This window comes from Anomalospiza imberbis, chromosome 22 (assembly GCF_031753505.1).
Source record: "Anomalospiza imberbis isolate Cuckoo-Finch-1a 21T00152 chromosome 22, ASM3175350v1, whole genome shotgun sequence".
NCBI lineage: Eukaryota > Metazoa > Chordata > Aves > Passeriformes > Viduidae > Anomalospiza > Anomalospiza imberbis.
Window position 1 is genome coordinate 8,027,199 of NC_089702.1, and position 27,620 is coordinate 8,054,818.

Here is a 27,620-nt window from a genome sequence, read left to right on the forward strand (position 1 = left end):
CGGCCGCAGCGCCCGCCCGCCGCGCACCGTCTCCCTCCGCCCGCAGCCCCCGCCGCCCAAAGTAGTGCGGGAGCGGCGGCGCCCCCCGGTCCGCGGCTCCCCCCCTAGGACCCAGCGCGGCGGCGGCCCCGGCGGGGCGGGCGGGGCGGGGCGGGGGCGGGCGGCGGGACCTACTTTCCTCTGGAAATGGCCGCGCCGGGGAGCACCGAACGCCCCGCGCCCCGAGGCCCGTCGGCGTAGGGCGGCCGCGGGGGTGAGCACCGGGCGGGGGGCGCGGGGGTGCGAACGGCCCCGCCGGGGGGCCCGCGCGGGCGGGACGGGCCCCGGCGGCCCCGGAAGGAGCGGCCCCGCGGTCGTGCGGGCTCGGGCCGCGCCGCCTCCGCCGTGCCGCCGCTCCCGGTAAGGCCTGACCGGGACCGGGCCCAGAGCGCGGCTCCCGCGCCTTTGTGTCCGGTTCCGGTGGGGCCCGGGCGGCTGCAGCGCAGGTACGGCCGGGCCCGTCGCTCGGGGCCCGGTGCCGGTGCCAGCGTAGGCCGCGGTGGGCCGGGGATCGGGGCCTGGCCGGCTCGACCCCCGGGTTGCACCGGGGAGCGGGGGAAGCGTGGCCCGGCCGCACCGGGGAGGGTGTGGGGGGGGTGGTGTCCCCGCGTGGTGGTTCGGCCCACCCGGGGGCGCGGGCCGGGCCTCCCCCCGGCCCCGGAGCCTTTCCCGGGAGGGCCCGAATCCCCCCCGGCCCCGGAGCCTTTCCGGGGAGGGCCCGAATACCCCCGGGCCCACCGGGAAGCGGGGCGAGGGAGGTGCTGGGTGGGACCCGACGCTCCTACCCCGCGGCCGGGACCCCGCCGGGGGCTCCCTCCGGCCTCCCCGCGCCGTCTCGGGTTTTTGGGGGGTTGGCGCTGCCCCAGCGCGTCCCCCCCATCCCCGGTGCCCTGCACTCTGCCTTCGGGCCCCCTCCAGCTCTTCCCCCCTCACCCCGTGGGTGCCCCGTGGTCCGGTTTGGGGTGCCGTTCGCTGCCCCCGCGGTGCTGGAGCCCTCTCGGGTTTTTGGGGTGCAGTTGAGGCAGCGGTGGGAGGGGGCGGCTGCAGATCAGGGCATGGTGTCCCGTCCCTCCCCCCGGTTTGTATTTTGTGTTTTGTCGTGTTTTGGGGTGACTCTTCCCCCACATACCTATCCTGGGACCGCCTGTGCTGTGCAGGATTAGTGCTGGGTCGGAGGAAATAGGGGCACAGGCAGCTGCTGGTGGTGGGGACCCCGTTTTTTGCTGCATCCTAAATTCCCCGAGAGGATCCCCCCCACGTGGGAGGCACTGGGGGGTCCCAGCTTCGCTGTGAGCACTGGGTGTGCTCCCAGGAGGGTCCGGAGGGCTTCTCAGGGGTCTTGGTGTCTCCCTGGGGTGCTGGTGTGTGGTAGAGCTGGGGCCACTGATCCCCCTTCCCCCACGGTTTCATCGAGGTCACTTGGGGGTCTGGTTGCCCCAGATATGTTAGGGTGTCACTGGCTGGACTTGGGGAGGACCTGGTGGGCAGAGGGTGATGGGGGAGGCCAGGGGGGTCTCCTGGACCCCTGTGGAGCAGGGAGCCACCCCTGCTCCTGGGGGACGTTCCCAGTTCCCAGAGCCTCTAAATTGCCTTGGGGAGAGAGCAGTGGGAAGATGCTGCCCTGTCCCTTGGATGGAGGGAGGCTGCAAGGGTTCCGGGGGAGGTGTCACCATCCCTGGTGCTGACGGGTGTCCCCCCTACAGCTGTGGCCCCCCAGGAACACCGGAGGCAGGATGGACGAACAGAAGGTGCCCAGCGAGGAGAAGGACGCAGCCGCGCCAGGTGAGCCAGGGTAGGACTCTGGGGACCTGTCCCTGTTCCCCCTGTGGTGGTGACACCTCCTGTCCCCACAGCCGATGGGGTCATGGCCTCGGAGGAGATGGGCAGCGCCGAGGGGGACCCCCTGAAACCCCCCGAAGGAGCCTCTGCGGGGCCAGAGCCGGACAACACGGGCATGGAGGGACCTCCCGAGGCTGGCAGGTGAGGGTGGGAGGACTTGGGGGTGGCGTGGAGCTATCGAGGGGGCCCTAAATATCCCTGACACCCCTCCGTTGTCCTCTCCTAGCCCTTTGGGCCGCCGCTGTGCCCTCTGCAACTGTGGGGACTGGAGCCTACACGGGCAGCGGGAGCTGCAGCGCTTCGAGCCGGTGCCCGACTGGCCCGAGCGGCTGGTGGGCCACGAGCCCCCTGATGGGCCCGGCCAGCCTCCCCCAGGGCCCAGCCAGCTCCCCCCAGAGCCAGAGCTGGCGGGTGACAGCCTGGCACAAATTGGCTTCTCCGAAGGGGTGACCCCAGCGCAGCTCTTCGAGCCGACGGGTGAGTGTGATCACAGCACGGGGGTCCCCATCCTGCCACCTGAGCGTCCCCAAGCTGTCCCTGACACCCCCTCCCCACAGGGCACTGCTGGGTGCACCACTGGTGTGCGGCCTGGGCGGCTGGTGCGGGACCGGAGGTGGCCGGCGTGGCCAGTGCTGTTTTCTCAGGGATCTCACAGGTGAGCAGATCCCAAGGGGTCCAGGGGGGATGGCATGAACTTGGTTTGCTGCGGACTTGCTGTCCTGCAGCAGTGCTCACCCCCTGGACTCCTCTGCCCTCAGAAATGTGAACGCTGCGGGCGGGCGGGGGCCACCATCCCGTGCCGGGCGGCCACCGGCTGCTCCCGCCTCTACCACTTCCCCTGCGCCGCCGCCAGCGGCTGCTTCCAGTCCATGAAGACCCTGCGGCTGCTCTGCCCCGAGCACGTGGCTGAGGCCGTGGACATGGGTGCGTGGGGCTGGGGACACCACCCCTGGGTGCCGGGACCCTCCTGCCCTGGCGATGGGTCCTGGCAGGGTAGAACCCCACGAGCAGGCGGCCCTGACCCCCTTCTCTTGTGGCTGACAGAGGACGCGCGGTGCTCGGTGTGCAACGGGCCGGGCGACCTGCGGGACCTGGTGTTCTGCACCAGCTGCGGGCAGCACTTCCACGGGGCCTGCCTGGACATCTCCCTGACGCCTCGCAAGCGCTCGGGCTGGCAGTGCCCCCAGTGCAAAGTGTGCCAAACCTGCAGGTGAGCCCCCAGACCCACGGTGGAGAGAGGGGGTATGCACCCAAGGAGGGGTCCCGGCCCTCACTTGCCCCTGTGCCCTACAGGCAGCCCGGCCAGGACTCTGCCATGCTGGTGTGCGAGGCATGTGACAAGGGCTACCACACCTCCTGCACGGAGCCAGCCACCCAGGGCCTCCCCACCAGCTCCTGGAAGTGCAAGGTATGTCCTGCTCTCGCTCGGGGATACAGGGTGCCTGCCCCCCACTGCACCCCCTGAAACATCTCTGCTTCCCCCCCAGAGCTGCTGGGTCTGCTCAGACTGTGGCCAGCACCCCGCAGGGCCTGACTCCAGCTGCCAGTGGTCCCCGGGGTCCGAGGTGTGCGGGGACTGCCAGCAGCGCCGTGCCACGGCCGATGTCCCCACGGCGCCGGAACACTCACCACGGCCTGACCCGCCCGCCCAGATGTGAGTGGGGATGGGGGTACTGGTTTGGAGGGGGCTCAGGCCCTTTTGTGGGTGGGGGGATGTGTCCCACAGCCCTGGGGACAGGGTGGCCCGAGCGCTGCCCCCTCACCCAGGTTCCCCCATCCCAGGTCAGAGTCCCCTGTCCCTAGCACGCCGACGGATGTGCCCGTGCCCCCGCCTGAGCTGGAGCCTGTGGGGTGTGATGAGGAGACGCAGCCCCTCGTGGACCCCAACGAGACACCCCCAGACGCCAAAGAGGCACCCCCAGACCCCAAGGAGGCTCCCCCAGGCAATGCCGAGTCTCCTCCTGGCGAGCTGGCCTCTGTGGAGGTGCTCCCCAGTGAGGAACCCCCAGAAGAACTTCCCTCTGATGACCTGCCCCTCGATCAGCCGCCCCCTGACACACAGCCCTCTGACATTCAGCCTCTCGATGTGCAGCCCTCTGAGGAGCCCCTTCCTCTCATGCTGCCCCCCGAGGAGCCTCCCTCTGACGAGCTGCCCCTTGAGACACCATCCCTTGCTGAGCTGCCCCCTGACAGGCCCTCCTTTGAGGAGTTGCCCCCCAGTGAACCACCCCACAACGAGCTGCCCCTCGATGTCCCTCCCCTTGCTGAGCTGCCCCCTGAGAAACCAGCGTTTGAAAAGTCACCCTCCCGTGAGCTGCCCCCTGAAGTACTGCCCATTGACAAATCACCCCCTGACGAGCTGCCCCGCAATGAGTCGCCCCCCAAACCTCCCCTCGATGAGCCACCCCTCGATGAGCTGCCCCTCAACAAGCCGGCCCTGGAGGAGCTGCCCCTGGAGGAGCTGCCCCCCGATGAGCTGCCCCCCAGTGAACCACCCCCCGTTGAGCTGCTCCCCAAGGAGCCTCCTCCCGAAGCGCTGCCCCCCGAGAAGCTGAGCCCTGAAGAGCCCCCCCTTGTTGAGTTGCCCCCTGAAGAGCCAGTCCCCAGCGAGCTGCCCCCCGAGGAGGACCTGAAACCACCAGGTAATCTGAGGACTTTTCGATGCCCTCTTTCCCCTCCTGTTGTCTCCAGTGGGCGTGGGGGTCCTGCACCAGGGGCTTCTCCCAGCACTGGCTTTGCCTGATCCACGTATTCCTTCTCTTTTCATGTTGGTGCCCTGTTTGGGGTACGTGGGGAACTCGGGTGGGGAGAGTCTTGCCTCTCAATCCCAGGCTGGGTGGCGCAGGGGGGATGGAGGGGACCCCCACACTCCCTCACCCCATCCCCATCCCCCAGGTCTCCTCCCCGAGGTGACAGTGGCAGAAGAAGCGCCAGCCCTGGCTCCAGAGGTGCTCCCTGAGGAGGAGATGGAGCTGGAGCCAGAGCCTTCGCTGCCCCCTGAGATGACACCCCCACCCTCAGCTCCCCCAGGTGGGTCTGGGGAATCACCAGGGTGGGGACTGGGGGGGTGGGTGTCTCTGGGAGGCTGTGATACCACTCTTCCCCCCTCTCTGCCCCCAGCTCTCCGTGCCATCTCGCCTGCACGGACCCCAGCCCCCTCCCCTGATGCCAAGGAGGACGAGGTGCTCGAGCCCCCCACCCCAGCCCTGCCTGAGCCCCCTGGCAGCCCTGGTATTGCCATGGACACCGACCCCCCTGGCTCCCTGCCGCCACCCCTGGGCTCCCCTGCTGTCACCCTGGCCCCCGCCGAGCCACCTGAGGATGAGGAGATGGAGATGGCCGGTGGCGAGGGGGAGTCCCCAACCAGCCCTCCTGGAGATGCCCCCCACGGCAGCCCAGCCCCTGAGCTGGGGCCCTTCCCAGGCCTGCCTGAGGAGGAGGAAGAGGAGGAAGAAGAGGCTCCGAGGCTGGAGAGGGAGGGCACCAGTGGAAGCTCCCCGCCACTCAGTGAGGAGGATGCCCTGGAAGAAAGCCGGGCTGCGGGGGACCCTGAAGTCAAGGGGTCCCCTTCAGGGTCCCCCCTGCTCCTGGAACCAGAGGAGCTGGGCCCTGAGACCCCCATGGAGGTGTGCACTACCGGCGAGAAGCTGCTGGGGCACGGGGATGAGGGGTGCCCCGAGCCCCCCGCGCTGCGCCCACGGCCCGACATCCTCAACGAGATCTCCAACCTGAGCCAGGGGGACACGAGCAGCAGCTTCCCCGGCTCGGAGCCGCTGCTGGGGTCCCCAGACCCTGAGGGCGGCGGGTCTCTGTCCCCTGAGCTGGGCCCGGCCTCGGCTGATGCCAGCCTGCAGAAGGAGGATGCTGGGTCACTGCCACTGGGTGCTGAGACTGATGACTCGCTGCTCTTCGAGCCAGCAGCCAAGGGTGACGGGGACAAGAGCCGGCGCCGCAGCTCCCCAGGGCGCTCCCGTGTCAAGCAGGTATGGGGGACCCTGCTCACCACAATTCTGGGGGGACCCCTCACTCTGAGCGCCCTGCTGGGGCCACATCCCCTCCCTGGGCTGCCCCTGCAGCAAGTAGGCCAGGGCTGAGCGCGTGGTGGGGTGGGATGGGGGCAGTGCCCCTCTGCTGCCCTGGCGTGAGGGTCCCACTGGGCCTCCCGGTGCTGTAACTCCCCTCTCCCCTTGGCCACAGGGTCGCAGCAGCAGCTTCCCTGGGCGGAGGCGCCCCCGAGGTGGGTCCCACGGGGGCCGAGGCCGAGGCCGTGCACGCCTGAAGTCGACCACCTCGTCTGTTGACACCTTAGCAGTAAGGCTGGGCTGGGGCAGAGGTGGGGTCCAGGGAATCCTTGAGCTGTTAGGCTGAGAGCTGAGAGTCTCCCCCATCCCCTTCCCTATCATCCCTTCCTTGGAAAGACTTAAGAGCCCTAAGTGTGGGGTGGGGTGGGGTCTCATGGGAGGTGGAACTGCCTGTGCCTTTGCCGAGTCTGGGGGCTTCACCACAAAAACATAGGGCAGGTACAGAACTTCCCCCTGGGGAGGGGTTCTGCTGCCCCTGCATCTTCCTGGTGCCCCCAGACTGCACAGAGAGGGTGTCCTCAGTGCTGAGCCTCCTGCTCTGTCCTCAGCTCGCTGATGTGGAGAGCTCGCCCAGCAAGGAGGAGGACGAGGACGATGATGACACAATGCAGAACACAGTTGTCCTCTTCTCCAACACAGACAAGTTTGTGCTGATGCAGGTAATGAGGGCGTGGCAGGATGGACAGATGGACAGGGTGGGACAGACTTTGTCTCTCCTCCGCCAGCCGCTGTCTCCTCACTCACAACCTCTCCCCCCAGGACATGTGTGTGGTGTGTGGCAGCTTCGGGCGTGGGGCTGAGGGGCACCTGCTCGCCTGCTCCCAGTGCTCCCAGTGCTACCACCCCTACTGCGTCAACAGCAAGGTGAGGAGGGGGCCCAGGACCCCCAGCCCCATCACAGAACTGTGCTGTGCCCCCCAAGGACACACGAGGTCGTGCCTGGCACGTCTTGTGTGTTGAGTTGTGCTCTGGCATGTCCGTGCCAAGCCCTGGGGTGTCCCCCACAGCCACACTGAGCCTGGGGACCCCTGTGGCCATGCCCGGGGCTCATGTGGCTGCCCTCCCATGTCCCCAGATCACCAAGGTGATGCTGCTGAAGGGCTGGCGCTGCGTGGAGTGCATCGTGTGCGAGGTGTGCGGCAAAGCCTCCGACCCCTCGCGCCTGCTGCTCTGCGACGACTGCGACATCAGCTACCACACCTACTGCCTGGACCCGCCGCTGCAGACCGTGCCCAAGGGCGGCTGGAAGTGCAAGTGGTGCGTGGGGGACACGAGGGGAGCCGCGGGGGAGCTCGGCGCTGGCGCTGACCCCTCAGGCCCCTCTCTGCAGGTGCGTGTGCTGTGTGCAGTGTGGGGCTGCGTCCCCTGGCTTCCACTGCGAGTGGCAGAACAACTACACCCACTGCGCGCCCTGCGCCAGCCTCGTCGTCTGCCCCTTCTGCCGCGAGAAGTACGTGGAGGACGACCTGCTCATCCAGTGCCGGCACTGCGATCGGTGAGCACAGCGCCCTGGGCTCGAGGGGCTCAAATTTGGGGTCCTCCAGGGGAGGCCGTGGTGTGTGATGGGTCCCCCACGCTGCCCGCAGGTGGCTGCACGCCGCGTGCGACAGCCTCTTCACTGAGGAGGAGGTGGAGCAGGCTGCGGATGAAGGTTTCGACTGCAGCGCCTGCCAGCCCTACGTGGTCAAACCTGGTGAGCTCATGGGGCAGAGGGAGCTCTGGGAGACCTGGAGGGGCGTTTGAGTGGTGTGGGGACTCACCTGCTCCTCTGCTTTCCCGCCACAGTGCCCGCGCCTTCTGCAGAGATGATCAAAGCCAAGGATCCAGGTACGTGCAGTGCCCTCCCGGGGCCGTGGGGTTCCTAGGGCTGTGCCCTCTTCTGGCCACGCGCCCAGCGCTGGTGTTTGTCCCCTCAGAGCCGCAGTATTTCCGCTTCGAGGGCGTGTGGCTGACGGAGACGGGGATGGCCGTGCTGCGCAACCTGACCCTGTCACCCCTGCACAAGCGGCGGCAGCGCAAGGGCCGCCCGGGCACCCTCAACGGGGATGGGGGGCTGGAGGGGGGTGACCCCCTGGGCCCTGAGGACAAGAAGGACGGTGACCTGGACACCGATGAGCTGCTCAAAGCTGACGGTGGGTGTTCCTGCTGGGAGAGCTGGGGGCTTGCAGCGTGGGGGTGTCAGGGGATGCCACTAACGTGCACCGCCCCAGCAGCGGGTGTGGAGCACATGGAGTGTGAGATCAAGCTCGAGGCTCCGGCCAGCCCTGACCGCGACGTTGGAGCTGATGGGGACTCGGGGAAGGGGCTTGAGGACCCTGAGGAGTGCAAGAAGAGGAAGCGCAAACCCTACCGGCCTGGTGAGTGTCCCGCAGGCCCTGAACCCTTCCAGGCTCTTCTGTGACCCCGCTGTGATCCCCCCTCCTTCTCTGCCCCCCCAGGCATCGGTGGATTCATGGTGCGGCAGCGCAAGTCCCACACGCGGCTCAAGAAGGTCTCGGCGGTGCTGCCAGACGTGGGGCGCGAGGGGCTGAGCGCCGAGGGACACCCTGAGGATGGTAGGGCCCAGTGGCATCCCCCTGCTTTTTCCCCCCCTTTTTCCCCTTTCCCCCCCTTTCTTTCCCCCCTTTCTTCCCCCTTTTTTTCTTCCCCCCCTCCTTTCCCCCCCTTTTTTCCCCTTTTTTCCTTTCCCCCCTCTTTCCCCTCAGGGTGCACCTCGCAGCGCTGTGTGCCAGTGGCACAGGAGCAGCCCCAGACCCTTTCTGGGGGGGTGGGTGTTCATTGCTGGGGGGCTGTTCCAGGGGCTCCCGGTGATGTCCCCGCCGAGGCTGGCCTGGATCCAGGCTCGGGAGAGGGGGACGAGAAGAAGAAGCGCCGGGGACGGAAGAAGAGCAAATTGGAGGACATGTTCCCCCCGTACCTGCAGGTGGGATGGATGGGGGGGCTCAGAGTGGATGGGGGGGATGGGTGGGGCGCACCCCCCGATGCTGACGGAACCCTCCCATTCCAGGAGGCGTTTTTTGGGAAGGCACTGATGGACCTGAGCCGGAAGGCGCTGCTGGCAGCAGGCGGGGTTGGGGACGGGGCCGCCCGCCCCGCCTTGGGCCAGGGTGCCCCAAGGCCCAAGGGGGACCCCAACCTCACTGGGGCACTGCAGGGGGGCATCCCGGACAGGAGGGAGACCCCCACCCACCCCCGAGGTGAGTGTGGCCAGGAGTGGGTCTGCAGGCCAAACCATGGCTGCTGTCCAGGAGGGGGGTTACAGGGCTTGGTGGGGGGTTGTTGTGGGTCCCTGGGTTTATTGGAGGTTTCGAGGGTCCCCAGGATGGCTGAGGGGTCGTTGGGGGTCTTTGGGGGGGGGGAGGACACTGGAGGTCGCTGGCGTTGTTGGGGAACCCCCAGTGTGAGCAGCTGCGGTGGGCTCTGAGGCTCCAGGGCTGTGAGGGGCGGCCATCGCCCCTGAGGGGTGTGGGAGGACACTGGGGCTCGGATGGGGGGGGGGGGGTCCTGACCCTGCTCGCTGAATCCTGGGGTACCCTGCAGGCGACGACAGCACTGACGGCAGCGCCGCCGCTCCCGACGACGATGGCAAGGACGACGCGAAGGGCGAGGACCTGGGTGAGACCCCTGTGGGAGCCCCGGCAGCCGAGTCCTCCACGGGCCTTAGGGCGCCCTCAGCCATCGAGACGAAACTCTATGGTTGAAGGGTCCGCTCTAGGCAGGGCTGAGCTCTATGGTTCCCTACCACGTCAGTCCCATGATGCCCGTGACCATAGAGTGGCGCCTAGACCGCCCCCGCGTGGCGCGGCGTCCCTGGAGGACCGAAGGCCTCCTGTCGCTTGTTGGGCGATGGGGGCTGCCCCGTGAGGGTCCCCAGGGGCTGAGGGCGCTTCCCGATTCTTCCTCACAGGGGCCGACGAGCCGAAGGATTCCCCAGACCGCGGGGACACCGAGAAACCAGCCACCCCGGGCGAGGGAGCGCTAAGCTCCGATCTCGACAAGATCCCCACGGAAGGTGAGACCATCCTGCACCCCCTCTTCTGCTGAAGCGGCGGTGGTACCCCGAGGTTTCTCCACTTCCCATCAGTGTGGTATTTGCACCCAGCTCCTGCGTTTGCCTCTGCAGAGCTGCCCAAGATGGAGAGCAAAGACGTGCAGCAGCTCTTCAAGGACGTGCTGGGCTCGGCAGAGCGCGGGGAGCAGCCCCTCAACTGCGTGGCCGCGGGGATGGAGGCCGGGCAGGACCCCAGCCGAGCACAGCGGCCGTTCCTGCAGGGAGATCTCCAGCTCTCGGGGCAGGGTGGGTGGAATTGGCAGAGCCCCCGTTATCCACGAGGTCCCTGGAGAGTGTGGTGAAGGGCAGGGCTTGTTTCCAGCCTCAGGAAAACCAAACTCACAGGGTTTGCCTGCTTGGAGAGCGCTGGTGCCTGTGGTATCTGAGAGCCCAGGCTCCTGGGTGTTCCCTGTTGCTCCGGGCGTAACATGGAAAGCATTTTGGAAAGCATTGTGTTGTCTGGGGGTTATTTGGGCCCCCGGGGCAGGTGCAGGTGTGTGCCCCAACTTTGTTTTCCCTTCAACCCATCTCCTTTCTCTCACAGGGAGCGTTTCCTTGGGCTCGCTCTCCGGATCTGTGTCCTTGGACTCGTACTCGGGGGTCTGCCAGTCCCCATTCCTTGACAACAGGTACTTAGAGGAGCTGGGAATCCCTTCCTGGGAAGAACTGAACTGCAGGGTGTCCTGGGACCCACTCTTCCCTCACAACCTGACGATCTGTGACACTCCTCTCCACTCAGGGAGCGGAGTGGCTTCTTCAGCCCGGACCACTGCGAGCCCGAGAGCCCCTGGGCCAGCAGCTCAGCCGCCACCACCCCCTCGACCCCCACGACGCCCACGACGGAGGGCGAGGGTGACGGGCTGTCCTACAACCAGCGCAGTTTGCAGCGCTGGGAGAAGGACGAGGAGCTGGGTGAGCTCTCCACCATCTCCCCTGTCCTCTACGCCAACATGAACTTCCCCAACCTCAAGCAGGATTATCCAGGTAGGGCTCTGGGGGGGCTGCAGCCGCCCCGTTGTGGTGAGGGTTGGGGGTATGGGTGGAGTGTGACTCCCCTGGTCCCTTTTTCGAGGGGATATCCCGGCTGTTCTGCCACTGGAGAGTTCTCTACAGTGGGCAGGGGGTCTCTGCTCCATCTCCTGGGCTGTCCTTTCACATGAGGGGGGAATGGTGACCCACCAAGGACACGAGTGGGCTCATCGGGTCCGGGCTAATGTTGCTTTCCTCCCCTGTATCTGCTCGTACTGGACTCCCAGACTGGTCGAGCCGCTGCAAACAGATCATGAAGCTCTGGAGGAAAGTCCCTGCCACGGACAAAGCCCCATATTTGGTGAGTGCCAGGAGGTCAGTGGGGTGGGGGGCCGGGGCACCGGGGGCTGCAAGTCAGCTGGCTTCGTGTCTTTGTTAGCAAAAGGCCAAAGATAACCGGGCGGCTCATCGCATCAACAAGGTGCAGAAGGTACGTGAGGCGCGGGGAGGTGCCCGGCGGCCCCGGCCCAGCCCTTGGGGACATTGGTGTGCCCACCCCCAGCCCGTGCCCAACCCGTGAGGAGGGCAGGAGGGCTCCCACAGCGCTGACGGCCTGGCTCTCTCTGCAGCAGGCCGAGAGCCAGATCAACAAGCAGACCAAAGGGGAGGGACTGCGCAAGCCTGAGAGGCCCTCGCTGCACCTGCGGATCCCGGTGCCGCCAGGGGCTCAGCCCGTCTACATCAGCAGCCCCCCAGCCACCGGCGAGGGCTTCCTGAAGCCCCCGGCGGGTGCCGGAGGGGGACCGGAGTCTCCCAGCGAGCTCTTCCTCAAGCTCCCGCCCCAGTCCCCTGCCCAAGTGCCTTCGCACGATCCCTACGGCGCGGCCCCCGCCTACGCGCTGGAGCCCCCGCTTCCCCTCGCCCCTGGGCCAGAGCCCCACGTCGGGGGCTGCCTTCCAGCCCTTTCCAAGCCAGCCCCAGCCCCTCACAGCCCCCCGTGCTCCCCCCGACTTCCACCCCACCCCGCCTGGCACCCCCCGGCACCAACCTGGCACCCCTGACCCCTTCCTGAAGCCCCGGTGCCCCTCCTTGGACAACCTCTCGGTGCCAGGGAGTCCTGGGGCACGACCCCCTGAGGCTCTGCTCTCTCCCCTGCCTTTCGGGGAGCAGAAGAAGGGTCTGGAGGTGAAGAAGGAGGATGGGGGAAGCCTGGGGGTCTGCTCGCCCGGCTACACTTCTGCCATGGGCTACGGGGACTCCCCAGGTGGCCCCCACCTCTCGGCTGCGGAGCTGAAGGCGGCCGACGTCTTCAAAGCCCCCATGACCCCACGGGTCTCTCAGGTAGAGCCGCAGAGCCCGGGGCTGGGGCACCGGCCCCCCGACCCCCATCCCCTAGCCCCCTCACCCCCTGGCCACCCTGATTTGTACCGTCAGTCGCCCTACCTGGACCCCTACTCGCAGCCCCCGCTGACGCCCCGGCTGCAGCCCCCCGAGGCCTGCTGCGCCCTCCCGCCCCGCTCCCTGCCCTCTGAGCCCTTCTCCCGCATCCCTGCCAGCCCCCAGTCCCAGTCCAGCTCCCAGTCCCCCCTAACCCCCCGCCCTCTCTCCAACGAAGCCTTCTGCCAGTCCCCTGTCACCCCTCGCTTCCAGTCCCCTGATCCCTACTCCCAGCCACCCTCCCGGCCGCAGTCCCGGGATCCCTTCACCCCGCTGCACAAGCCCCCCCGTCCACAGATGTCGGAGCCGGGGTTCAAGTCAGTGGGGGCGGCTGGTGGAGGTTTTGGGGGCACCCCGGCAGGTGACCCCCACGCCAAGGCGGCGGCCGGGCCACAGCCGCCCTTCGCCCGCTCGCCTGGTGCCAGCGTTTTCCCGGGGAGCCAGCCCCCCATGCGCTTCACCTTCCCCCCGGCCGTCTCGGAGCCGCTCAAGGGCTCCCCGTCCCACCAGCCCCACGGGATCAACAGCCATTACGGCTCTGGGAAGCCCCAGAGCTCGGCCTACGCCTCGTCCCCCAGCTTCCACCAGGCCAGCAGCCCGCTGGGCCCTGGCACTGCCGCCCCTGACTCGTACAGCCTCTCGCCCCTGCGGCCCCCATCAGTGCTGCCGCCGCAGCCCCCGGCCCCCCCGCAGCAGCAGGACCCTTCTGGAGCCTTCCTGCCCCGCACTGCGCTGGGACTGACGGCCGACAAGAGGGAGGAGGTGGCTGCAGGGCTCTCGGCACCCCCAAACCGGGACCTGGCAGAGCTGCCTGGTGCCCAGGACGGGGCTCTGGGCACCATGAGCCAGTCGGAGCTGGAGAAGCAGCGGCAGGTGAGGTCTCTCCTGGGATCCAGGTGCATCCATTCAACTGGGACTGTGGGGGCACTGATGACCACTCTGTATGTCGTTTGTTTTGCTGGGTTTGGTCCTGTTGCCATTCTGGACTCTAACATGGAATTCTTCTCAGCGCCAGCGGCTCCGGGAGCTGCTCATCCGCCAGCAGATCCAGCGGAACAGCCTTCGGCAGGAGAAGGAGAGCGCGGCTGCTGCCGCCTCCTCCTCGCCAGCTGGCTGGGCACCTGAGGCTGGCGGGCAGAGCTTCGAGCTGAGCCGGGCCATGGCCCCATACCAACCGGCACAGGTGGGAGAGCCGGGGCACGGTGTGCACAGGGGGGATGTGGCTGATGGAGGGGCACGGGGGGGATGTGGCTGATGGAGGGGCACGGGGGGATGTGGCTGATGGAGGGGCACGGGGGGGATGAGGCTGATGGAGGGGCACGGGGGGGATGCGGCTGATGGAGGGGCACGGGGGGGATGATGTGGATGATGGAGGGGCACAGGGGGGATGAGGCTGATGGAGGGGCACAGGGGTGATGTGGCTGATGGAGGGGCACAGGGGTGATGAGGCTGATGGAGGGGCACAGGGGTGATGTGGCTGATGGAGGGGCACAGGGGTGATGAGGCTGATGGAGGGGCACAGGGGGGATGATACAGCTGATGGAGGGGCATGGGGGTGATGTGGCTGATGGAGGGGCACGGGGGGATGATACGGCTGATGGAGGGGCACAGGGGGATGATACGGCTGATGGAGGGGCATGGGGGTGATGTGGCTGATGGAGGGGCACGGGGGGGATACGGCTGATGGAGGGGCACAGGGGTGATGAGGGTGATGGAGGGGCACAGTGGGCATGGGGTAGGGGGATGTGGCTGATGGAGGGGAATAGTGCGCACGGGGAGGATGTGGCTGATGGAGGGGCAAGGCTGTGGGGGATATGGCTGATGGTGGGATGACTCTCTTTTTTCTTTCCTTCATCCAGGACAAGGCTCTCCTCGGGACTCTGGCCACGGGAGCTGGCGCTGGGAAGCTGCCCGGCTCCGTCATGGTGCAGGCAGCGTTCACGCAGGACGAGCGGCTCTCCCGGCCCCCGCCGGCGGCCACGCCAGCCATGCTGGACATCAGCGGGCGGTGGGTGCCCCCTGGCAGGGCGATGGGCTCAGCACGCACGGGTGGGAGCCAGCACATATCACACTCATACCCCCAGCTTGAGGGGATCACTCTGGAGGGAGGGGATGGCTGCGGGTTTTTGGGTGCTTGGCACAGTCTGAGGGGAATGGGGCATAGTGTGTCGGGGCTGTACCGAGCCGGTGCCAATACCACGGTGTCTTCCAGGGCGGCGGTGGGGCCCCCCCAGGCCTTCTACCCCCGTGGGGTCTTCCCGTCGCCATCCCCGCAGCAGCAGCAGCACCTCTGGCAGCAGCAGCAGCAGCAGCAAGCGGCCGTGGTGGCCCTGCGGCTCCCTGTCACCTCCCGCTTCGCCCCCCCGGCCGCTGGGACCCCCATGGGCAGCCTGGGCACCCGCCTGCCCACCCCTGCCGAGGCCGTGCCCCCCTCACCAGCTGCCCTGGGCGCTCCCTTCATCGAGCTACGACACAACGTGCAGAAGGGACCTGGGGGTGTCGTGGGATCTCCCTTTGCCCCCCAGGCACCCCGGCCTCGATTCTTCCTGCCCGCAGAGGAGGGCACCCCCCAGGCCTTGTGCACCCCCGTCATGCCCCTGCAGGCGCTGCCATCCCAGAAGGTTCCAGCACCGCTGCCACCCGCGTCCCCGCAGGGAGCAGAGATGGGCAACAGCCACCAGCAGCCCCACGCCAAGGCAGCACCCGCGCTGCCAGCCCCCACCCTGGAGCTGCAGCAGCACATCCCCCCGCGCCCGCTGTCCTCCGGTGCTGCCCTCCGGCCCGAGGGTCCCAAGGATGGCCCCGCTCCAGACCCTGCGCCGGCCCCAGGGAAGAGCCACCTGAGCCTGGAGGGGGGACGGCTGCCCTGCGAGGTGCCCGTGGAGCCCGACTTGGATGACGACTTTGGCTCCCACAAGGACTTGGAAGATGATGATGATTTGGCCAACCTTAGCCTGGATCCAGATGTGGCCAAAGGGGATGATGACTTGGACAACTTGGACAGCCTGGAGACAGCAGACCCCCATCTTGATGACCTGCTGAATGGTGATGAGTTCGACCTGCTGGCCTACACTGACCCCGAGCTGGACACTGGTGACAAGAAGGACATCTTCAACGAGCACCTGCGCCTGGTGGAGTCGGCCAATGAGAAGGCTGAGCGTGAGGCCCAGCTCAAGACAGAACCACCAGCGCCCGCCTTGAAGCTCCCCGACCCTGGGGACAGCAAAGATGTGACCCCATCTGCAGAGGATCAGGAGGTGCCCAAGGAAGGACTGGTGTCTGGGATGGGCTTGGGACTTTCTGCCTGCCCCACGGGCGCTGTGCTGGCCACTGACCCAGCTTTCAAGGCACAGGGTGCAGAGGCGAAGGCCGGCTCGCTGCCCACTGACGTCAAGCCCAAGCTGGAGGACGGCTGCCTGAAGACCTCACCCTGCCAGTTCACCACCACTGGCTCCGAGCGCCTCCCGGTGCCCGTCAAGTCAGAAGCGCTGCAGGGCACAGATAAAATATCTGCCTCCCTGGGGCTGAGCGTCAAACCTGGCCAGACCCTCCTGAGCTCCAGCACTGGCCCCACTCGCCTCAGCCTGACTCAGTTCTCCAACAGTGGCCACACTGGTGTCCCCGTGCTGGAGAAGGACCCCTACACTGGCCCTGGCCGTGGGCTGGCAACTGCCCAGCTGGGTGGCCAGAGCAACCCCTTGCTGGAGAAGTTTGAGCTGGACAGTGGAGCCTTGGGGCTGGGCAGCGCCCGGCACTCGCCGGCGGATGACTTGGACAAGATGGAGAGCTCGTTGGTGGCCAGCGAGCTGCCGCTGCTCATCGAGGACCTCCTGGAGCATGAGAAGAAGGAGCTGCAGAAGAAGCAGCAGATGTCAGCCCACCTGCCCCGTGGCGCTCCCCACCTTCAAGCCCCAGGGCACCCCATGCTGCACACAGGGGCATCTGGGCAGCCTCCCGAGGGGCAGCCACCCCGTCTGGGCACCCCACAGACACCCCTCCAGCTGGGGCTGGTGGCCCGGCCACCGCTGCTGCCACCGCAGCCCCCCCGGCTCAACGCGCCCCAGCAGGGCCCGGCTCTGGCCCCCCACATGGGCATGGGCTCTGGGCAGCCCCATGTGCTGTCATCCCCCCACGGGGTGCAGGTGGCCCTGGGGCAGCCGCAGCAGAGCCAGCAGCAGGTGCTGGTGCAGAAGCCGATGGCCGGGGTGCAGCCCCCCACCCTGGGCCTGAAGCCCCCCCAGCTCGTCATGCAGCAGCAGTTGGCCAACAGCTTCTTCCCAGACACAGGTAGGGGGCCGCAGGTGATGGTTTTGGGGGAGCACGGGGGTCCTTTTGCTTGGGAGCATAGGGCTGAACGTGCTGTGGTCTCTGTCCCAGCAGACCTGGACAAGTTTGCGGCCGAGGACATCATGGACCCCATTGCCAAGGCCAAGATGGTGGCACTGAAGGGCATCAAGAAGGTGATGGCTCAGGGCAGCATCGGGGTGGCCCCAGGCATGAACAGGTAACAGACCTGGGGATCTGGGGGGCACAGGGTGGGGCAGGCAGGTTGCTTTGGCTCTGGCTCACAGCCCATTTGTGTGTGTGTGTCTTCCAAAGGCAACAGGTTTCCCTGCTGGCCCAGCGGCTCTCGGGGGGCCCAGCTGTCTCTGAGATGCAGAACCACTTACTGGCAGGGAGCGGGCAGGTGAGTGCCGTGTCCAGGTGGCCTACAGGGGTCTCTTGGGGCTGGCAAGCCAGAAGTGGTGGTTTTATGGCTCTCTGAGGGGGTGGGATCTGTGGGGAGAGGACAAATCCACAGCACGTGTCTCAAACGCTCCCTTTTCTGCTAGGAGCGGAGTGGCACAGACCCAACCCAGGCTCGTCCCAACCCGCCCACCTTTGCACAGGGCGTCATCAGTGAGTACTGACATGGCAGGGCCGGCGTGGTGCGGAACAGGGTTCACCCTGGTCCTGGGGCTGGGGTCCCCACTGACCTGGGTTCTCCACTGACCCAGGGTCTCTGCTTACCCGGGGTCCCCACTGATCTGAGCCCTCTCCCCGTCCCACAGACGAGGCCGACCAGCGCCAGTACGAGGAGTGGCTGTTCCACACGCAGCAGCTGCTGCAGATGCAGCTGAAGGTGCTGGAGGAGCAGATCGGGGCGCACCGCAAGTCCCGCAAGGCGCTGTGCGCCAAGCAGCGCACGGCCAAGAAAGCCGGGCGGGAGTTCCCCGAGGCCGACGCCGAGAAGCTGAAGCTGGTAACGGAGCAGCAGAGCAAGATCCAAAAGCAGCTGGACCAGGTAGGACCCTGCATGTGGGTGGGCACCTTGTCCCTGGTGCAAATGCGATGTCCTCAGCGCTAATGCTCCGCTGTTCCCAGTGCCAGCCTCGCTATTCCCGACTTTAGCACTGTGCCGTCCCCAGTGCAAACGTGATGTCCTCAGAGTCAATGTGCCATTTCTGACTCTGCTGATCTGCTGTCCCCAGCACTGATGCTGAGCCAGTCCTGGTATTAATTCCCTGCTGTTGCTGGCACTATCACTCTGCCATTCCTGGCACTGATGTCCCACTATTCCTGGGGCTAACGCCATGCTGTTCTGGCACTAATGCCCTGCTGTCTGCAGCACTGGTGCCCACTGTGCCCAGCATTTATCCTGTGCCATTCCTAGTGCTGATGCCTTACCGTCCCCGGCAGCGAAGCCGTGCCCTTTCCGGTGGTGGTGGTGTGCCATTTCTAGCACTGTTACTGTGCCATTCCTGATGCTAATGTTCCCCTGTCCTGGGCACTAAAACTACCATTCCTGCCGCTGGTGCCCCACCATCCCCAGTGCTAAGGCTGTATTGTCTCCCTGTCCCTGGCACTAATGCCATGCCTTCCTGGCACTAAAACCCTGCCATTCCTGGCACTGACACCCCGCCGTCCCCGCCAGGTGCGGAAGCAGCAGAAGGAACACACCAACCTCATGGCTGAGTACCGCAACAAGCAGCAGCAGCACCAGCACCAGGCCTCAGCCGTGATGGCCCTGAGCCCCTCGCAGAGCCCCCGCCTCATGTCCAAGCTCCCGGGACAGCTCCTCTCAGCACACGGCGTGCAGCAGCCCGGGGCAGCCCTGGTGGGAGCGCAGGGCCACGGGCAGCAGCCGGGGCAGCCTGGGGGGCTGCGCCTGCCCCAGGGCGGTGTGTCCATGGCCGTGCAGCAGGGTCTGTCCTTCATGGGGCAGCAGCCCGTAGGGAACGCCCCGGGACCCGGCTCCTCTGGCGCCTTCTTCAGCGGGAACCCTGCGCTGCGCGGGCTGGCCACTGACAGCCGCCTGATGCAGGAGCGGCAGCTCCAGAGGATGCAGCTGGCACAGAAACTGCAGCAGCAGAACATGCTGGGACAGGTGTCGCTGCAGCAGCAGCCAGGTGTGATGGGACAGACGTCAATGCAACAGCCAGGTGTGATGGGACAGGTGTCGCTGCAGCAGCCAGGTGTGATGGGACAGGCGGCCATGCAGCAGCAGGGTGTGATGGGACAAACATCAATGCAGCAGCCGGGTGTGATGGGACAGGCGGCCATGCAGCAATCAGGTGTGATGGGACAGACGTCACTGCAGCCATCAGGTGTCATGGCACAAGCATCGATGCAGCAACAGGGCGTGATGGGTCAAACCTCCATGCAGCAGCCAGGTGTGATGGGACAGGCATCGCTGCAGCAGCCAGGTGTGATGGCACAGGCGTCCATGCAGCAGCCAGGTGTGATGGGACAGGCATCGATGCAGCAACAGGGTGTGATGGGACAGGCGTCCATGCAACAGCCAGGTTTGATAGGACAGAGCTCGATGCAGCCACAGAGCATCATGGCACAGACGTCCATGCAGCAATCAGGTGTGATAGGACAAGCTTCAATGCAACAGGCAGGTGTGCTGGCCCAGACATCGCTGCAGCAGCCAGGCATGATGGGCCAGGCATCCATGCAGCAGCCAGGTGTGCTGGGCCAGGCCCCAGTGCAGCCAACAGCCGTGCTGGGGCAGCAGCAGCAGCAGCCCCCAGCCCCACAGCCCGGCGCAGGGGCTCAGCCTATGGTGCCGAAGCAGCCGGGGCTGTTGGGCAGCCAGCAGAGCCTCCTCGTGCAGCAGCTCTCACCCCAGCAGCAGCCAGGTGTGCTGGGCCACGGGCCAGGGCTGCAGCACCAGCCTGTGCTGGGCCACCCCCCACCCCAGCGCCAGGTCGTCCTGGCCCCCCACCAGCAGCGGGTGCTGGGCTCGCCCCAGCTGACGCCGCAGACTCCGGGGATGCTGAGCCACCGGCTCGTGCTATCCCAGCAGCTGGGGCAGTCTCGGGCACTGTTGGCTCCGCAGCAGCAGCAGCAGAACTCGGCGGCTGCCCAGCCAGGTCTCCTGGGGCTGGGCCAGGGGCAGCCCTCCATCCAGCACTTTCCGCAGCACGGGGCGGGGGGCCAGGCCCCCTCTGTGCTGCACCTGAGTCAGGGAATGCAGCCGGCCCCGGCGGTCCTGGCTGCCAAGGACCAGCCCGTGGGGATGGACGGCAGCGCCCTGCACGCTGAGGGCGGCGAGAGCGGGGGACAGCTGCACGGGGAGCAGCAGGGAGCCCTCAACCCTCCGGGACTGGGGGGCCCGGAGGCCACGGCCCCCAAGCACCAGGCTGAGCTAGGGCAGGGCCAGCAGCTCCTCTTGACCTCCCCACAGCCGGCTGTCTTGCGGGCAGCCCCCGGGCAACCAGGTGCCCTACTCGCCCCACCACTGCAGAGCCCTGGGGCTGTCCACCCCGAGCTGTCCCAGCAGCATGGGGACACGGCCGGGGTGGCAGAGCAACCGCTGGGCTGTGGGACAGGCCCGGCACAGGCCATGGTGCCGGCACCGCGGCCCCCAGAGCAGCCAGGCAAGGGGGTGGCAGGGGTCCTGCCAGGGCAGCCACAGCCCCCGCGGCTCCAAAGCCCAGTTCAGCACAAAGTAGGGCCAGCGGCGGGCACGGCCGCTCTCCCCCCAGGTCTCCTGGGGCAGGTGCCGGGGCCGGTGATGGGCCAGATCCGGGCGCAGCTCCAGGGTGTCCTGGCCAAGAACCCGCAGCTGCGGCATCTGACGCCGCAGCAGCAGCAGCAGCTCCAGGCCCTCCTGGTGCAGCGGCACCAGCAGAGCCTGCTGCAGCAGAACCAGGCACTACGGACCCCTGGCCCCTTCCCCGGGCAGGCCCCGGACTACAGCTTGTCAGCTACCCGCCAGCCCCCTCGTCCCATGGGGCCCCTTTTCCAGCCCCGAGCAGACGCTCCAGCAGAGGCACAGACCAGCTCTGCCACTGAGCCGGGGCGGGCGCTGCCAGGGCAGCCTCCCCAGCAGCCCCTGGCTGAGCTGGTTCAGGCAGCTCTGGCTGCCCGTGGCCCCCAGCCCGGCCTCATCCGCCTCCCCACGCCACCAGCCCCCTCGTCCCTGGGCTGTGCCCCCCAGCACCTGGCCAGCCCTGAGCAGAGCCCCCAAGAGCCAAAGAAGACGTCACCGGGAATCCCGGCCTTGGCCCCCAGCCCTGCGGCACCCACGGAGCCGGGGCTGACTCCCACACCAGGCGGGGCCCTCCCTGACCCAGCACAGGGCCCCTGGGACCCCGAGGCACCTGGGGTGGACCCAGCTGACCCTGGTGAGAGCAATGTCAATGGGGCTGTGCCAGAGGGGGCTCCCACAGCAGGCGAAGCCCCCCAGGTGTTGGTGAAGCAGGAGCCGAAGGAAGAGGCGGCAGCAGTGGCACAGTGTGAGGTGGATGGAGATGAGACAGCAAAACCAGAGGCCAATGGGGACCCTGGGGACAGCCAAGCCAACAGCCTGCTGGCCCCGGGTGGGCGCTCCGAGGCTGGGCACCTGCTGCTGCAGAAACTACTGCGGGCCAAGAACGTGCAGCTCTCAGCTCAGAGCCCGGGCGAGCTCAATGGGCACTTGGAGAACCGGAGCACTGGGACAGAGCCACGGCCACAGTCACTGCTGCTGGGCCGGGAGGTGAGCAGGAGAGGCTGGGCTGGGGGTGCGATGGGTGAGGGGCTCCGCTGGCACCGCTCATGCCCCCTTTTTCCTCCTCAGGACCCTTCCATTGCCAGGAAGCCAGCACCCACCAAGCCTAAGCGGGTACAGAAAGGCAACGAGCGGATCCCAGCGTCCCGCAAGAAGCTGCGGAAGGATGAGGGGCTGCGTCCTGGGGAGGCCCTCATGAAGCAGCTGAAGCAGGTATGGCCGCAGGCTGGGGCGTGGCAGGGGGCTTCCTTTGTCCCTGTCTCCCCCTCACCGCTCTGTCCCCAGGAGCTGTCGCTGCTGCCGCTGACGGAGCCGACCATCATGGCCAACTTCAGCCTCTTTGCGCCCTTCGGCAGCAGCCCTATCAACGGGAAGAGCCAGCTGCGGGGCGCTTTCGGCAGTGCTGTGCTCGACAGCGTCCCCGACTACTACTCCCAGCTTCTCACCAAGGTGAGAGGGGGGGTTGTTCCCTGGTGTCCCCCTTGTCCGGGGTTCCTGGACTGTCCTGCTTTTCTTACCCCACCGTCTTCCCCCCAGAACAACCTCAGCAACCCACCCACGCCACCCTCCTCGCTGCCGCCCACACCCCCTCCCTCTGTGCAGCAGAAGATGGTGAATGGTGTCACAGCCCCTGAAGAGCTGGGGGAGCAGCCCAAGGACGCCGACCCAGCCCGTGAGCCCCATGGCCAGAAAGGTGAGCCTGGCTGGCACAGGGGTGGCACAGAATCTGTGCTGCTACCTGTCATTCCCCCCCATGACACCCATCACTTCTCTGCAGACGCACCAACTGTGGAGGTGAAGAGCCTGGACCTGCTGGCAGCACTGCCCACCCCTCCGCACAACCAGACCGAGGACGTCAGGTGAGACCCCCTTTGTGGTGACCCCACACAAGTGACATCAGCCCCTCCATGGGTGACACCAGGCCCTGTGGCCCCTGACACCTCCATCCCCACAGGATGGAGAGTGACGATGAGAGCGACTCCCCCGACAGCATCGTCCCTGCTTCGTCTCCCGAGAGTGTCCTGGGCGAGGAGCTGCTCCGCTTCCCGCTTCTCAGCGAGGCCAAGCCAGAGCTGGAGGAGCGTGTGCTGTCCCCCATCATCCCCATCATCCCCCGGGCCAGCATCCCAGGTGGGATGGGCTGGAGAGGGGTGTGTGGATCAGGGCAGGAGTGGTCTGTGGTCCATATGGACTGGGCAGGAGGAAGTCTGTGGGATGTGCAGCACAGGGAGGGGGTTTGGAGCGTGTGTGTCAGGTAAGAAGGGATATGGATGGGGCAGGATGGAGTTCCTGGTCTAGGAGGGGTTTAAGAGAGCCAGGGTGGTGGATTCCCTGCAGGGATCTGGGGCAGCTGGGTGGGCTCATGTGTGGCTGTTGGTGGGGCTGGGTCTGCCCCCCTGCTCCCTATGGCTCTGACCCCCCTCTCCCCACACCAGTGTTCCCCGACACAAAACCCTATGAGGTCACAGAGCCTTTTGGGGCTCCACCAGGGAAGGTGGGGGCAGCAGGCCCTGGAGCCCCATGGGAGAAGGGCAAGAGCAGCGAGGTCTCCGTCATGCTGACGGTGTCTGCAGCAGCTGCCAAGGTGAGTGAGGGAATAGGGAGATTCAAGACCCTTGAGTTCCCAGCGGTGACCCAACACACCCTGTGGCACCCTGGACCCATCCTGCCTTCCTCTCTCCTAGAACCTCAATGGGGTGATGGTGGCCATGGCCGAGCTGCTGAGCATGAAGATCCCCAGCTCCTACGAGGTGCTGTTCCCTGACGGCCCTGTGCGAGCAGCTGTGGTTGAGGCCAAGAAGGTGGAGACTGATATGGCCGGTGAGTGTTCACCTTGTCCCCGTGACCCCCCGTGTCCCCAGGCTGGGACCCCCATGACGGATGGTCCATCCCTCTCCCAGGAATGTTGGGAGGGAAAGAGAAGGCGCTGGCTGGGAAGGTGCCGGACAGCAGCTCTGAATGGCTGAAGCAGTTCGATGCGGTGCTGCCAGGGTACAGCCTCAAGGGCGAGCTGGACCTCCTGACGCTGCTCAGACAGGTCAGTGGCGTGCAGGGGTCCCTGCGGTGCTGGCAGAGTGGGAGGGGGGGTTTTGGGGTACCCATAGGGCTGTGGCTGTGGGGGGTACAGGAGCAGGGACTCTGGTAGAGGTGCATGGTGGTCCTTGTAGGTCACCCCATGATTCTACAGAGTTTCCTGGGGGTCCGGGTCTCCCCATGGGCTGGTGCTGGGTCTCCCAGGAAGGAGTCCAGGAGGTCCTTGTAGGGTTGGGGGCATGTGGGATGCTGATGCCCCTGCAGGGCCAAGGGCCTCTACCTGCGATGTTCAAGGAGGTTGGGGGTCTCCATTCCTGCAACGCTCTGACCCATGCCCTCCTCCCCACACCACAGGAGAGCCCTGCTCCTGAGAAGACCCTTCACCACTGCTATGTCAACAACGTCTCCAACCTGGACGTGCGGCAGCTCTCTGTCCTGCCCCAGGAGCCCTCGCCCCCGCTGTCCCCCTCCGTTCCCTCCCCATCCAGCCCCGCTGAGCCCGCCAGGGTCCCTGACCCCGAGGCGTCCCACGAGGCAGCCCCAGCTCCATTGTCACCACTGCCACCAGCCCCCTCGCCGGCCCCCCAGGAGGAAGGGGCCACAGCCATCCACTCGCCGCCCCGTTTCAAGCCGCGCTCGCGGCCTCTGGAGGACGGGGACGAGGCGAGGCCGCGGCTGAAGAAGTGGAAGGGGGTGCGCTGGAAACGGCTGCGCTTCCTCGTCACCATCCAGAAAGGGGGAGCCAAGCGTGACGGCGACAAGGAGATCGCCGAGTTCATCGACAAGCTGGGAACCACGCTGCGCCCCGAAAAGGTGCCGCAGGACATGCGCAAGTGCTGCTTCTGTCACGAGGAGGGCGACGGGGCCACGGACGGGCCGGCCCGCCTGCTCAACCTTGACCTCGACCTCTGGGTCCACCTGAACTGCGCCCTGTGGTCCACGGAGGTGTATGAGACTCAGGGAGGGGCCCTGATCAACGTGGAGGTGGCCCTGCACCGTGGGCTGCTCACCAAGTGCTCCCTGTGCCAGAAAACCGGTGCCACCAACAGCTGCAACCGCATCCGCTGCCCCAGCGTGTACCACTTCGCCTGCGCCATCCGGGCCAAGTGCATGTTCTTCAAGGACAAGACCATGCTGTGTCCCCTGCACAAGCTGAAGGGGCCCTGCGAGCAGGAGCTCAGCAGCTTCACCGTGTTCCGCCGCGTCTACATCGAGCGGGACGAGGTGAAGCAGATCGCCAGCATCATCCAGCGTGGGGAGCGGCTCCACATGTTCCGCGTGGGCGGGTTGGTCTTCCACGCCATCGGGCAGCTGCTGCCGCACCAGATGGCCGATTTCCACAGCGTCACGGCCCTCTACCCCGTGGGCTACGAGGCCACGCGCATCTACTGGAGCTTGCGGACCAACAACCGCCGCTGCTGCTACCGCTGCACCATCTGCGAGAATAACGGGCGCCCCGAGTTTGTCGTGCAGGTCATCGAGCAGGGCCTGGAGGATCTTGTCTTCTCTGACTCCTCACCACAAGGTAAGGAGTTGGGATATGCCGGTGCCCAACCTTTGTCCCAGTGGCTGAGCCACACCAGAACACACCAAAGGGTGGGGCGGTGGAGGGTGGCTTGAGGTCCCCACTGGGTCCCCATCTTCAACTCATGGCACTCAGAGCTCTGCTCTGGTGACAAGGTAGTGATTGGTCACTTGGATTCAACGATCTTGGAGGTCTTTTGCAGCCAAATTAATTCCGTGGTTCTCCCTTCCCTTGGCAGCTGTCTGGAACCGGATCATCGAGCCAGTGGCGATGATGAGGAAGGAGGCTGACATGCTGCGACTCTTCCCCGAGTACCTGAAGGGCGAGGAGCTCTTTGGCCTCACGGTGCACGCGGTGCTGCGCATCGCTGAGTCGGTAGGTCCCAGGGTGGGCATGGCGGTCTCTCCTCCATACTGGGGGTCCACCCTGCTGGGGAAGGGCCCAGGGGCTCTTCTGCTGCTGCCTCTTGACCCCTGGTCCCTCTCTGCAGCTGCCGGGTGTTGAGAGCTGCCAGAACTACCTGTTCCGCTACGGACGCCATCCTCTGATGGAGCTGCCCTTGATGATCAATCCCACCGGCTGCGCCCGCTCCGAGCCCAAGATCCTCACCCACTACAAGCGGTAAGTGGGGCCGGAATTCACTGGGAGAGCTGGGATCCACTGGGATCCCTGGGGATCTCTCAACTCTAACCCTTCTCCCCCTCCCCTGAAAGGCCCCACACCCTCAACAGCACAAGCATGTCCAAGGCCTACCAGAGCACGTTCACGGGCGAGACCAACACGCCCTACAGCAAGCAGTTTGTGCACTCCAAGTCCTCCCAGTACCGGCGCCTGAAGACGGAGTGGAAGAACAACGTGTACCTGGCGCGGTCCCGCATCCAGGGGCTGGGGCTCTACGCGGCCAAGGACATCGAGAAGCACACGATGGTCATCGAGTACATCGGCACCATCATCCGCAACGAGGTGGCCAACCGGCGGGAGAAGATCTATGAGGAGCAGGTAGGACTCTGCTGGGATGCTGGGGGCTTGTGTGGGGACTTGGGCAAGGTGTGGAGGGACTTGGGTGGGACGTTGTGGGCTTTGGTGGAACATGGAGGGACTTTGAGAAGGAAATGGGGGAGTCAGATGGGAAGTTTGGGCCTTGAGTGTGATGTGGGTGGCCTTGGGTGAGATGTTGAAGGCTCTGGCAGGACATGAGGAGACTCAGAATGTGGAGGGATATCAAGGGTTCTGGTGGGACGTGGAGGGTCTCAGGTGGGATGTTGGGAGCTCTGGTAGGACATGGAACGACTCAGGTGGGATGTGGAGGGACTCGTATAGGATTTGAGGGTCTCCAGTGGGACATGGGATGGTGGACATCAACTCAGGTGGGATATGGGGACCTCAGTGCACCCCTGAACCCCCTCTTCTCCTTTGTGGCAGAACCGTGGCATTTACATGTTCCGCATCAACAACGAGCACGTCATTGACGCCACGCTGACGGGGGGCCCGGCCAGGTGAGCACGGGGGGCTTTGGGGTGGTGGGATACCCCCAGAGGGAGCCATGGCGTCCATCTGTCCTGCCCCTGGGTTGGGGCTGACCCCGCTCGTCCCCCAGGTACATCAACCACTCGTGTGCCCCGAACTGTGTGGCCGAAGTCGTGACCTTCGACAAGGAGGACAAGATCATCATCATCTCCAGCCGGCGCATCCCCAAGGGGGAGGAGGTCAGTGAGGGACTGAGGGGGTGCTGAGGGGGTCCTGGGGGTCCCAGGGAGGGGGGCTGGAGGTGGCAGGACTGAGCTCTGTGCTTTGGGTGACTCCCCGCTCCCTCCCAGCTCACCTACGACTACCAGTTCGACTTCGAGGACGATCAGCACAAGATCCCCTGCCACTGTGGAGCTTGGAATTGCAGGAAGTGGATGAACTAACTGGGAAAAAGGGGCTGGGGGCTGCCACCCCCGCCTCAGAGACCTCGCCGAGCCCCCCAGGGCTGCAGGAGGTGCCAGGGGCGGCCGGGCACTGAGGGAGAGCAGCGGCCGCAGCGCTGCCGGCCCTGCCCGAGCGGGACGGACGGACAGATGAACTGGCAACTCAGGGTTTTCTTTGCTTCGTCCTGCGAGGAGTAAAAAGGAGTGGGGGGGCTCAGAAACGCCCCCTTCACCACCCCCTGCCTGCCTCCCTCGTGGGAGAGCCACGGGGGAACAGCACCAGGCCCAGCGCGGCCGGAGCGATTGTGCGGAGCCGGTCTGGATATAACGATTATTTTATTTTATTGGGGTTTTTTTTTTTCTTTTTTGTTTCTTTTTTTTTTTTTGTTGTTCGTTTTTTTTTTTTTTTTAATTTTTTTTTTTTTTTAGAAACTAATAATATTTGCTCGCTAATTACCAAGGTAACACAGACTCCTTGAGCTCGACAATCCGGGCTCTGCCCCGCCGGCGTGGCGGCCAGAGCTCGCTCGGTTCCTTTGATCTCTTTTTGTTTGTGCGTGTGGACGAGACCCCGGAGCGGCGGCGGGATGCAGCCAAGACCCCGACAGACACAAGGAGCTTCTGCACCCAAACCTACCTCATTTTAAGTGTTAGATTTGTTTCTTTTTATTTGTTGTTGTTTTTAAATGTGAGCCCCCCCTCCATCCCAACCTGCCCCCCACCCCCCCTTAAGGGGGGGGGTCTTTCCCTCTCC

At 66.0% G+C, this 27,620-nt stretch overlaps 1 protein-coding gene across 1 annotated transcript; it reads left to right on the forward strand.

Moving 5' to 3' along the window:
* LOC137487008 (histone-lysine N-methyltransferase 2D-like) lies at positions 1-27,525 on the forward strand. The gene is given in 56 exon segments (XM_068212651.1): positions 1-253; positions 1,743-1,821; positions 1,893-2,019; positions 2,105-2,355; positions 2,436-2,533; positions 2,637-2,802; positions 2,923-3,088; positions 3,172-3,286; positions 3,366-3,532; positions 3,661-4,520; positions 4,774-4,908; positions 4,999-5,861; positions 6,076-6,189; positions 6,509-6,619; positions 6,720-6,824; positions 7,036-7,217; positions 7,291-7,455; positions 7,547-7,653; positions 7,746-7,787; positions 7,877-8,092; positions 8,174-8,317; positions 8,399-8,515; positions 8,759-8,883; positions 8,968-9,157; positions 9,501-9,575; positions 9,868-9,972; positions 10,084-10,257; positions 10,556-10,640; positions 10,751-10,995; positions 11,268-11,341; positions 11,420-11,470; positions 11,610-11,885; positions 11,887-13,290; positions 13,427-13,600; positions 14,277-14,425; positions 14,630-16,704; positions 16,798-16,921; positions 17,017-17,104; positions 17,250-17,316; positions 17,469-17,701; positions 18,332-21,385; positions 21,467-21,610; positions 21,683-21,847; positions 21,935-22,091; positions 22,176-22,257; positions 22,353-22,528; positions 22,834-22,982; positions 23,083-23,218; positions 23,299-23,435; positions 23,786-24,956; positions 25,195-25,331; positions 25,447-25,577; positions 25,670-25,955; positions 26,379-26,452; positions 26,554-26,662; positions 26,774-27,525. Coding segments are annotated over 55 exon segments (16,215 nt in total). The 5' UTR covers positions 1-253; positions 1,743-1,772; the 3' UTR covers positions 26,867-27,525.
* The last annotated feature ends 95 nt before the right edge of the window (positions 27,526-27,620 follow it).